The 12,713-nt window shown below is 34.6% G+C and overlaps 1 protein-coding gene across 11 annotated transcripts in view; it reads right to left on the reverse strand.

The window, feature by feature from the left end:
- The window catches only part of RBM26 (RNA binding motif protein 26), an 81,631-nt gene that overhangs the window by 38,819 nt on the left and 30,099 nt on the right, over positions 1-12,713 (reverse strand). For 5 of the 11 annotated variants that reach the window (XM_068526680.1, XM_068526674.1, XM_068526673.1 and 2 more), the window contains exons 5-12: positions 11,928-12,145; positions 9,821-10,081; positions 8,876-9,115; positions 8,290-8,460; positions 7,788-7,943; positions 3,910-4,021; positions 2,684-2,843; positions 16-180 (exon numbers count right to left, since the gene is read on the reverse strand). In XM_068526680.1, coding sequence (XP_068382781.1) covers positions 16-180; positions 2,684-2,843; positions 3,910-4,021; positions 7,788-7,943; positions 8,290-8,460; positions 8,876-9,115; positions 9,821-10,081; positions 11,928-12,145 — 1,483 coding nt within the window. The remainder of the gene's footprint in view (positions 1-15; positions 181-2,683; positions 2,844-3,909; positions 4,022-7,787; positions 7,944-8,289; positions 8,461-8,875; positions 9,116-9,820; positions 10,082-11,927; positions 12,146-12,713) is intronic. The other 6 variants (XM_068526682.1, XM_068526678.1, XM_068526681.1 and 3 more) reach the window with 4 other exon arrangements.

Consider the following 12,713-nt stretch of genomic DNA (forward strand, 5'->3'; position numbering starts at 1 on the left):
AAATTTCTCTCTTACTTTTGGAGAAGTAGTTTGTAACTGCTGGGTGCTTCCTTCTCTGTGCCAATAAACCTTAATAAAGCGATTATTTAGCACTGCTTCTGTACTTGATATTGCTTTCTTTGCTTCTTCATATGTTGCAAATTGGATAAGGGCACCTTCAGGATCACCATTATAGGCAACCTAAGATTTAAAATATTAAGCACATTGAATTTGCAAATGAATCTATTGCTTCATACAGTAAAATTCCCCAAGAAATGAAATATTGGTCCTCCAAGTAAGAGTCTATCTTTACACTTCCTTATATCTAGATTATTACCGTAGCCTACTTTCACTCCAGAAGAAATGGTAACTGAGGACCGTTCAGAGTGGAATCAGAGCCTCCTCTATATAACACTTAGTAGAGAATGCTCACTGCACAAATGTTATATACAAACATTAGAATGTTTCACTTTCTACCCCCAATATTAAGGCTATGAGAAATAATCCTTATGTCACTGAGTGACATGACTTAGATCCCCAGAGTCAGAAAAAGGCAGTAAACTACTTTGAAAGGAGTGATCTCTAATTGAAAATTACAGAAAAATCCATCTGTAAAATTTTCCAAATTGGTAACTCTCACAAAAATATTTCCAAGAGCATAAGAAAATTTAAGGCGGGCGGGGGGGAGCAAGATCTACCAAACAATAGCAACAATCACATTTTACACATAAGGAAACTAAGATTCAAAGAGTAAGTGATTCTGTAGATCCATACAACAAATAAGTAGTAGATCCAGGGCTTTTTAGTGTTCAATTTCCTGTTCTTTCAGTAACACCAGTACTTTCCAAAGTGTGTTATATAAACTACTGGTGATGCAAAGCAACACAAAATAGGGATTAAGCACACAGACCCTGAATCAAGCAACCTCGCTCCAGATAACAATACCCACTCAGTAGTTGTTAAGAATTAAATAGTAATTCATGTAAAACAGAGCAGGGTGCGGGTGGTGGGGGGGAGTTCTATTAGGATAAAGCTAAAGGGTTTCTTTAAACTAACTTTCAAATATATGTATTTTATAAATAATAATGCAGGTAGTATACAGATAGAGCAATAGGACCTATACAGAGATAAGATACCAATCTTACCAGTAACTGAGGAAATACAAGTTGAAACAATAGTGAGATACCATGTTTTAACCCTCAGCTTTAAACTTCTTTAAATTTAATATTACTAATGTAGTTAACTGTGTAAGGAAAAGAACTTTTTAAAGTCTAGATCTAAACGTGGTAGATAAATCGAATTGCCATAAAAAGATATTTAGAGATATTCAAGATACAGGAAATAACTACAGGGTAATATGTATACTAGGGACCTACATACTTTTAAATATGTACATATTTTTAAGTTTGCATACTGATTTATAGGTAGATACGTACTCACAGAAATACAAAACAAAAAATCCAAAATAACACATGGTAAATTGTTACCAATAACGTAATAATATTATGGGTATATATGAGGAGAAGAATGGAAGAGACAGAGAACTGAACACATTTTCTTTAAATTCTATATAAATCTCTACTGCCCCACCCTTTTTTGTTGAACTTTCTTTTCATTTTAGGGATTGACTGACTGATTGATTTGGCTGCGTTGGGTCTTCGTTGCTGCCTGAGGGCTTTCTCTAGCTGCAGCGAACAGGGGCTACTCTTCGTTGCGGTGCGCAGGCTTCTCATTGCGGTGGCTTCTCTTGTTGTGGAGCACAGGCTCTAGGCACGCAGGCTCAGTAGTTGCAGCACACGGGCTCTAGAGCGCAGGCTCAGTAGCTGTGGCGCACGGCCTTAGTTGCTCCGCGGCATGTGGGATCTTCCTGGACCAGGGATCAAACCCGTGTCCCCTGCATTGGCAGGTGGATTCTTAACCACTGCACCCCCAGGGAAGTCCCTCATCTATTACTTTTATAGTATTATTTTTTAAATGGAAAGAAAACAAATTTTTCCAAAATATCAACTTAAGCTGTACTCTCTAACATTTATTCTTATTTTTATCAGATTATGGGAAATAATTTAGTTCAAAAGAATGCTGCACAAACTGGAAAAGAAGCCCAACATTATTTGAACACTTTCAACATATTACATAATGTCAACTCAATACTAAATAACCTCACAAGTAACATACACCTAAGCCAAGGTCTAATTTTAGGTGAAATCAAATACAAATTACACTGATACTTATCTTAAAAGATGTTCAAAAGTGGAAGAGAAAAAAGTAAATGTTTAAACTGATTATGGATTACCTGGTATTTGGGCCCCCAAAGTATCTATTAAATGTGTCCCACCATAGGGGCAGCAAAAATAAATCTGACTGAAGCATTCTGCTAACGTGAAACTAAGGAAATGAAAACTACTGTAAGATTAGATTTTACCACTGTGGTTATTTAACTTTGCTGTAATTTTATGATAATCTCTATTAGGTAGAAAGTGTATAATAAGATCAATCAAGTCTCCTGCCTTTTGAAAGTAAATATGTTATTCAAAATCACACATTTTCCTAAAATAAAAAGTTTCACTTCATATCCAATTTTCTAAACTTAGAATATTACCAAAGTTTCCATAATATTTTCTTATAAAACTATTTTTCTTACTATATTAAGGTCCCCTCTGTAAATAATTAAGCAGAGACAACAGAATCACTTTAAAGCTCTTACCTGTAAGTTAACCAAGGTTCCAAATCGACTAAAATGCTCATTAAGTTTGCTGATATTATTTAATTCTGGAGGAACTTTTCTAAGTTCAAGTTTGGTATTTTCATTTCCAAACTGAACCTTTTTCTGGAAGCCTGGGCTGTTTGTTCTATTAAAATTTGGTCTGTAACAAAAATCAAGTTAATTAATACATTCATTTATAAATCCTGATCCCTATCAAGTACAAAAGAATAAAGTTTTGCAACTTAAGTTCAATTTGTTTTTTCAAAATTGAAATTGCTAGTTGATAAAGGGAATTTATTTTTTTTCCTCAAAAAATGAAGTTTCCAAATGAGTAGTGTTCATTATCTTTCATGGAAGCCAAGTGAGAAGGGTTATTCCATATCATTTGTTCCTTTCCACTTCTATTCCACTCCTACTTAAAATTCTTAGCAGGAAAGGTCTTAGCACCCTCTTTCAGTCAATTTGCCTATATAATCTTTGCCGTTTCTGCAAAGGCTAACTTATTGAAATATTTCCTACTTCAAAACATTGATTAAAAGCAAGAAATGACTGTCTCGACCTCCTTCCAATTAAAAAAAAAAGTCAGAACTGTCGACCATACGTTTGACACTTGAAGAAAGGGGGGCAAAACTGTGGCCCAGGGAGGTTACATTGCCTGCCCTAAATCACAGAATTAAAGGCAGAGACAGAACTAGAAATTATCCATTATTAAACATATGTTAAAGCTCTAAAAGTGTGATCCCAGTCTTTCCTCAAACATGCAAATCTGTAAATGAATCATCAAACACACAGCCTCCCCTACCCCCACAAAGGCTGCTTTCTAACTCCTAACAGGAATTGCCCACATGTAAAGCCTCCTTTCATACCTAACGCTTCCTTCCTTCCCTGAGAGTAGGCTCATGACTATCCTTTAAACAGCTAGTATTCAACAACATCGCTAAGTTAAGGGGTGGGTTGTTGTTTTTTTTGTGAAGGTAGGGGGAGGTACAAATAGGAAAACTTATGTGCTCAACCACCACACACACCATTTCTATAAGAAAGTACCTTCCAAGTACCAGACAACTAACTAACACATTTTTAGAAAACAAATACTATACACTTTAGTTGGGGACTGCCTACAGAATAAATTTTATTTTGAAAGAGACCACTATACTGTCACAATAATATTGCAATGATCCTAAAGATCACTGCATAATAAAATTCCTCAATTTCCCCTGCCAGCTTACTTATCAAACCAAGTCTTCTTTGTAGGAACTCCAGGCTCCCCAGAACCAATGGTTCTTTTCCTTGACTCTGAATCCACTACTATCCTCATACTGCTTTTATTAGGAGGCTTTTCTGTTTGAAACAAAAGAAAAGAAAGCATAGATTAATATTTTCTGTTAATCATAGCCACCTCCTTAAATCTGCATTAAAAACAAAGTTCTGAATTTTTGTCCAAATATACATTTTAGAAGAAATAGAAATATATGTACATCTAAATATAGTCATCTAAGGGATTTTAACTTATTTTGAATTCCTTTCACACTTAACTGAAGAATAATCAGTAATTCTCATATGTCAAATTAATAATAAATAAATCATCTTGGGGCTCTGAGTTTATAGTTTTGAAATTAAATGCACAATCTACAAGATATAAAATTTAACACTAGTCTAGTAACCTTAAGACTCAATAACTTGGAGTTGTGACTGAAATGAGTTGCTTATTTAAACATCAGCATATTAACACAATAAAATCATGTTAAATTTAAAAAGGTAAAGATTCAACATTGAAATGCAGTGCAAAAGAGCTGTAAATATGTGCTACTTTCAACATTTTACATACACTTAGATGGAGTTTGACAAACAAAAAACTACACTTAGCCTGTTATTCCCAAATGACGCCAAAGTTTAAAACATGCTAACCTTAGTCCACATGGAAAAAATATATTTTAAAATTCCTTTCTTAAAAGATGGATAAATTGGTTATATAACTCCTATTCTGAGTATTTCTAAACATATAACTAACCAAAAGAACTTAGGATCTGTTTCAGCACAATCTCTCTCATGGCTACCACTATAATCTCCATGCAGGAGATCCTCCTACCAAATCTGTTCTTCCTCTTAATGAATGATATTATCATCTGCCCAATTATCCAAAACAGAAACCTGGTGTCTTTCATTTCACCTTCTCCATTACCCCCATTCTAAGTCCCCAAATTCAATAAGTTAAAGGTGTTGTCAACTCTTTCCACTAAACTTAAATCTCTTACTTCCCACTGTTACTACACTAGTCTAGCTACTTATCATCTCTTTTCTAGAATTTTTCAAACGCCTTTAATTGGCCTCTCATCTCCCCGCCCCCATATCCCTTACTCCCTGTTTCTAATCAAAAAGATCTTCCAGTTTCACAAAAGTAGCACAGGATATATGTGCTTTATCGACCCCCTTTTTCTGGCTAACTCTGACTTATCCCACATCTCTACAGCACATCAGGTGGAAACATCCAGTATCTAGCATTGCAGGCATTCACAGTGCAAGTTGTAGTTCCTTTGCCGAGTGGTATCTTCACAGGACCAGTTCTGCAACAGAATTTCTGGCCTTATTCCTGCCTCCCAAACATGTTCACTAGCCCTTTTAAAGAGTCTTTGAGCTATCCAATGTCCTTTTGTACTTTAATATGTTCTTTATCTGAAGGTTCACCAAGAAAGGCAGTGATGTGTTTGCTCCAACTCATCTGTATTCTCGCACTCATATTCTCTTTCATTGTTATTTATTTAAAAGAAGGAGTGTTAAACACACAGAAGCAAGTTCCTCTTGATATACAATTAGTAAATGTGTCTATTAGTTGTATTTACTGTGTTTTCCCCTGATATCTTTTTAATAAATTGTTTTTCTGCTTAACGTTTTCAGCACTGGTTTTGTTGATGGCAAATGAAAAACCACTTAGCCCTTCTTCCTACCTATCTGTATCCAGTCAAGGGAGTGTCTATCAAGTTCTCCACTGCCTTAGAAATCTAGAAAGTACCATTATCAGGACCTCTAGGTCACTTTTTTGATTCCAAGGCATCAAAAGGCCTAAAGTCTTTTCATTTGTTTAGCAACAATAATTTCCTATGAAGTTGAAAGTATGAAGCATAAAAATATAGTTATCACATAATAGTCTGTGACAAATATAAATGAGGCCATCTATAGGCTATTAGAAATGTATAATAATTATATAATGAGCAATATTATAAACTTTTAATTATGTATATGTCACAATCCAGGCCAGTAAATTTCAAACCAAATGGGCAATAGATGAGAACATTTTGAGGGGAGGAGGACTGAAAAAAGATAAGGCAATAGAAGTATAGGTAATCCTCAATTTAAATGGTTTGCTAAATCAGTTGTCTGGTACATAAAAACAATGTTATTAATGGAAAACATATTCCTAAACCAGCTTACAGAAATAGTACATGATATATCTAAAGAACTTTAAAAAGTACTAAAATAATCATTATGTATAATGATTCTATGAGAAAAGGCATTCAAATTTCTAAGTAGGCATACCAGACATTTGTATCTCAATAGAGCCATTTCCTATAACTTGTAACTACATGCATGTGGAGCTGAAATTACCATAATTCCAACTTCTATTCGGTAAGATTTATGTGCAAAGGGTTTGATCCTTCTGTCTTCTCTCAATCACCAGCAAAAAACTGTCCTAGATTTGGGATGGGTCTAATAAATGTTGATCTATATAGTGGCATACATTTACGCCACTCCAAAGCAGCAAGGTTAAGAAAGATGATTTGATGTCAGAGGTTCCAGTAAGAGCAAGGAATACTGGTATAATGAAAAGAAAATGAGTGCTAAGTAGTGACCCAAAGAAGGAAGGGGTTTTCTCTGAACTAGTCAGGTAGGAGACACTCAAGGGATGAGTAAATACCATGAACAGCCATAATCTTAAGTGGCTACTTTTCAATTACAAGCAATCTTATTTCCCTTACATAAAAATTGTTAAGAAACCTTTTTTCTATTGCTATTAATGAAAGTCATTAGAATGCCTCAAGGAGACTTTAAAAGGTGTGGGGGGAAAGGGACATCCACATGAAATGTTGTCCTGTGATCTCACAGGATATAAATTAAAATGTTCCTCACTCCACCACCACAGAAAGTTCTCTGAACACTCAAGGTAGATGCTCAGAATCTGACAGTTTCTAATGAACAAACAAAAAAAGTGCAAAGTGTAAGTAAACACAAGTTTACTAAATCACATTAGGTACAGACTGTTACTTATTTAAACAAGTTGGACTTTTATTCACAACTGACAATGCATGACCTTTTTTTTTCTTTTTTATTACTAGAAATGAAAGATGGCAAGGAAAGACTGGAAAGAAAATGGGATTTAAAAGTTAGTTGAAGTAGTTAGGAAAAAAGATATATTTTTATTGGCCTGTGTAATATTTTCTATAATGTCTGACAACATTGCTCCATCTTTCAAATTAATGTGAACTCTCCCTCCTCTGAACCTTTGTATCAGTTTGCACCTCTGTATAGCACTTTCCCTGCCCTGGCTTGTGGACCAGTCTAAATTCTATCTTCTTCTCCCATTTAGAAATTATACCAAAAAGTCTGTCTCCTCTAAGAAAATTTTAAAAGCTAACAAGTCACTTTCTAAAATATAATTCTTTTTGCTTAAAATATTATAAGCAAACCAGTATCAAATTCTAACATGTCAAAAGCAAACAAAAATAAAATATGTATCAAGCATTAAATTTGTACAGCTAATTTCATTATCTAAACTACAAAATAATTTATCTTTAGGAATTAGAGCATTAGTCTTGAGTTTAAATGAACCAATTAAGACTGCAAATGATAGCATATGCCCCCAAAAAGCTAGAAAATAAGGACTTTGGGGAAATTCCTTTCCCCTTGGATGACAGAATAAAATGTCACCAACACCACAAATAGGGTACCACACATTACCTTTTCTCTCATGTGAGACCAAAGGATCCAAGGAACAAACATAATCATCATCCCTTACTCAACCCCAATAAACACAGGACCTACTGTTCTTTTTAAATGCTCTGCCACTCTTGATATTATGAAAATGATAAGAAGAAAAGATTCATCATAGTACCTCTGGGTGGCAAATCCATATCCCCTGATGTCAGTCCTATCAAGTTAGGCCTTTGCGCATGCACTCTGTGTCGATACATTGGTCTGGAAGTGTTTGTTATGCTTGGGGCTTCAGGATTGTAGCCATCTGTGTCATATGTATCTGGTAACACAAAAACTGCAATTAAAAAACAATTATAAAACTCCGCTTGGTAATTTTTTTATATTGATAATAGAAAAAGTCAACTACATAACATATTACTAATTCATAACTAATGTATATGTATTTCTTAAAATAGTCTTATAAAAATTAAATGTTATTAAAAACTTAGTTTTTTAAAAAGTGTAACTGAGAACTTATATTTAATGTGCATTCACCATGTCTACATTTTATTCCATATAATTTTAGTAAGAAAAATAGACTTGATAGAGCAATTCACTCTCTAGACATTTTTAAATTCCTCACCTAAAACTCTTCTCTAAACTATATTACATTATTAATATAGAAAGGGCCAAAACTGCACCTGCAGTAAAAAGAGAGGGTGGAGCAGGAGGAGGCTGGTGATGGATGCCAGTTGTTACCACAGTAGGAACAGAGCTGGTTGCAGAGTTTGGGGGAGCATCCATGCCAGATGGTTGCAAAGGAGGAAGTGGAGGTGGTGGTCCTGTCAAAACCAAAGAATAAGAAATATCATCTGAAAGCAAACAAATAAAATAAGTTATTGTATATCCAAACGTGATATTCTCCTTTAGCAAATTATAATATCTACAAACACCAAGCTCTTACAACTATATGAGTTTTTCAGGGTAAAATGTTCATTTAATGCATTCCAAACAGGTTTGTCTTAAGCTATAAAGGACTAGAGATAGCTGGGATTCATCAGTAACATGCATAATTCAGGGCCACCCTAAACCACAGTAAACCATAGGTTTGGCACAGCCTGAAAAATAAGGAGTATATTCCAGATGGGAGCATCTTATTCTTAGTTTCTAGCAGGCATCTACAGGATTACTTTAGATACTTTTAACAAAAGCAAGCATCAAACTATTAACTTTAATAAAAGACTATGAATGAATAGATAATAAGTACAGGCAAACATATTTACTTACCTGTGACAGGTGGTAGACTGGGTGGTAATGGGCCTGGCGGTGGCACTGGGGGTCTCAGATTCACAGGTGGGGGTGTAAGAATTGGTGGTGGTGGAGGGAGTCCAGGAGGAGGTGGTCCTTCAACAACAGGAGGCTGTGCTGGGAAAGGCAGCATACCAGGAAGATTGACATCTTCTACAACTACCGGGTCACTTCCATGATCAAAAGGGCACATGTCTCCTCTCATACAGAAACCCTTTTCTGTGAGGAAGAACAATTAGAAAGAAATATGAAAAGTGCTGGACATATACATTTTCTCTAAGTTAACAGAAGTGGAGATATTTAAAAACAGGAATATTTTTAATACTGGGCAAGTATAAGTAACCATATCACAAGAGCTACCTACTCATTTCCAGTAATATAAAATACATATTAAGTGAAAATATAGCTAACATACCCCCTAAAAAATGTATCACCAAATTAAAATGAGTATACCCAGCTAGCAACATGATACAGCTTTAATACAGTTTACAAAACTTTTACAGTAAAATCTTAAAGAGTCTTCAATTCATTTATAAAATGATTACATAGGTGATATTCATATTTCTAGGTTTTACTTACATGCTAATAACCACTGATTTCTAAAGAAGTAAGTTTTGTCAAGAATGTTTCAGTAGCCAATTCCCTGGTAGGTAACTCAGTAGATATTACTCTTGTTTGGCAAATTCCAAAAATATAGTAAGACTTGGTGCAAATAAACACTATCTTTAAATTGATATTCAATAGTCAGTGGTGACTAATGAAGACTTCAGTAATATACTGAGGAATTCATGAAGTGCTTAAAACTAATTTCCCACTATTTCCAATAGGTTAAGTCTTTGAGTAACTGTGTATAACCTAAATTTACAGAATTTACTCAGCTGGAAATATTAATTCAATACCTCATGAAATAGTTGACAGGCTTACCATCATAGTCTCTACACCGTTTCTTTGGCATTGGTGGTCTTACATATGAGTTATGGTCCACTTGGTCTTCATGGAATTCAGACCAACTTTCGGTAGTATTATTACCATGATGAGTAGGAGCAATTACTGTAATAGTGCTGCTCAAAGTAGGTACAGGGTAGTGGCCAGATGAAATATTAGGTACCGAAGAGACTGGAGTATAATTGTTTTCTAATGCATCTGCTCTATCCAGGTCATATTTAGGTTTTACCAGATCCCTTTCTGCAACAAAATACAAATGACTTATAAAACTACACTCTATTTTAAAAAAAAACAAAAAACACACATGTCCCAAATCTAAGAAACAGATATTGGGTTCGCCAAAAGGTTCGTTTGGGTTTTTCCATAAGACGTTATGGAAAAACCCCAACGAACTTTTTGGCCAACCCAATATTTTTGCTAAACATAGAGAAAAAGTTCAAATTTTACACAATCCTCCTTTTAAAAACTATTCAATGTATATACAATGTTCCAAGATAAGCTATTTCTTTTCAATATGACCTAAACTAAAAAACCACACACATAAACTTGCTATACCTAATGAGATTTTTCTTTGAGTTTTAGTTATAGCAGAGAATTTTTTAATTTTCTTCACTGCAATCTTAGTATGCATAACTTTAGCCAACAAAACAAAATCTACAATATAAGTATGGTTATTTTTTCTGTGATGAACATTTAGTTGTCATCCATTCAAAGGTCCTAGCATGGCTTTATACACTGAACACTATTTGTTGAAGATGAGAATGGATGTGTAAAGAGGAAGAAAAAGGAGTACATAATAAACACAAAGAAATTAATTGGGTCAAGAAAGGAAAATTTACCAAGGAAAGAGAAAAGACATTAAGGAGATCAGTTAAGTGAAGCAATGTGCAGAAAGGCCTAATACACCTAGATCACAGGGGGAAAAAACTCTAAGAGTAACAGAGAAATACAGGGCTTATACAAAAGCCATAAATACTATTTCCTAAAGACTAAAAGTAACTATACAATAAAGGTTGCAAGGGTAGTAAAAATCTAAGTTGAGTAAAGGTGTTTTACTCTTAAGGTGTTTAGTTGTTTTACTGCCTGCAATATATTCCTTTCGATAATACACAATGAAAGAAAAATATGCATGTTGGAAATGAGACGCTCTTGTAAACTCACACATCTAAAATGAAAATTTTTAACTGTTTTCATAGTTTTGAGGTCTAACTGATATAAACTCAACATACTTAAAATGTACAATTTATGAATTTTGATCTATGTATACACCTGTGAAACCAAACATCTCAATCAAAATAAGGTATATACTGTACATACTCATCACCCCCCCAAAAGTATCCTTGTTCCCTTTTATGATCCATCCCTCCTTTACTTTACCCCAGGCAACCACTGAGTTGTTTTCTGTCATCATAGATTAGTCTGCATTTTCTAAAATTCTATGTCTCTATGTCTCTCTCTCTCTCACACACACACACATTTTTTGTGTGGCTTCTTTCAATCAGCATAATTATTTTGAGATTCATGCATTTCCCTGCATGTATCAATAGTTCTTTCCTTTTTATCCATTCTATGGATATACCATAATTTGTTGATCCATTCACCTGTTGATGGACGTTTGGATTGTTTCTAGCTTTTGGCTATAACAAATGAAGCTGCCATGATCATCTGTATATGTCTTTGTGTGGAAATACACTTTCATTTCTTTTAAGTAAACACCTAGGAGAGGAATGGCTGACTGGGTCATTTGGTAGGTATAGGCTTAACATTTTTAAGATACTGTTCAAGTGTTTTCCAAAGAGTTCCAGCTTATCTCCATCCTCACCAACACTGGGGAGAGCAAGTCTTTTTAATTTCAATCATTCTGATGGGTGTACAGTGGTAATTCACTGTGGCTTTAATTTGTATAAAATAAAAATTTTTAAAGAAATTTTTAAAAAGTATTCACTTGGACACACAAAATACATCAAAATAGAAAAAAATAAAGATAACAGTGACAAAATTACAACAATTTTTAAAGCCCTCAAATACAGGATTGTTTTCCCCATGCAAGTGCCAGCCAACACATACGTGGACATGGATCACTTACCCCTGCTCCGCGTCCTGCTTCTGCTTCTAGTCCTGCTTCTGTCTCTATCCCTGTCACGAAGCCGCTCTTTACTCCAACTTCGACTCCGACTCCTGCTGTAACTGCGACTTCGCCCTCGTCTTCTATTGTACCGGTCTCTGTATGAATCTCTTCGAGGAGGGTTTCGATCATAATCTCTTTTGCGAGAACGATCATCTTTTTTCCTCTCATCACGACTTCTAAAGAAATATATGATCACTTTTATGAAAATATTTAAGTGGACACAGGAAAAACTCCAATTAAATGCAAAAGTTCTATTTTATTCTTGTACCGTCATGATTCTTTATCCCACCATCAGAATACAAACATAAGAAACTCAAAAAACTGAAAAACTGAACATGATCTGCTAAAGTACTCTAAAACCCCTTCTAAGGAAAAAAAAAAAACAATACTCTTTTGAAGTCTTCATTTTATACACAAATGCATCTATACATTAAGGGATCTGTACATATGTCCTATAGTATATATTGTCTTGTACACAGTCTCATACTTATAGGCATATATTACACACACTGCACTCTAAATGCTTTTGAAGCCTTAATGGGAAAAATAATGTATTCACTCTAAAGGGAAACTTTGGGCAAAAAAGGTCTCACATTAAGACTTCACTGGAATTTGCAGTCAGGAATAAAAATAATAACAATAACTAACATATGCTGAGCACTGTCCTAAATCTCACTTCCAGGACCAACAAATCTCACCTAGATATTTTTGGTAGAAAAGGATCGAGTTACCACTTTCCTAGAC

Source organism: Eschrichtius robustus, chromosome 18 (genome assembly GCF_028021215.1).
Source record: "Eschrichtius robustus isolate mEscRob2 chromosome 18, mEscRob2.pri, whole genome shotgun sequence".
NCBI classification, from domain to species: Eukaryota; Metazoa; Chordata; class Mammalia; order Artiodactyla; family Eschrichtiidae; genus Eschrichtius; species Eschrichtius robustus.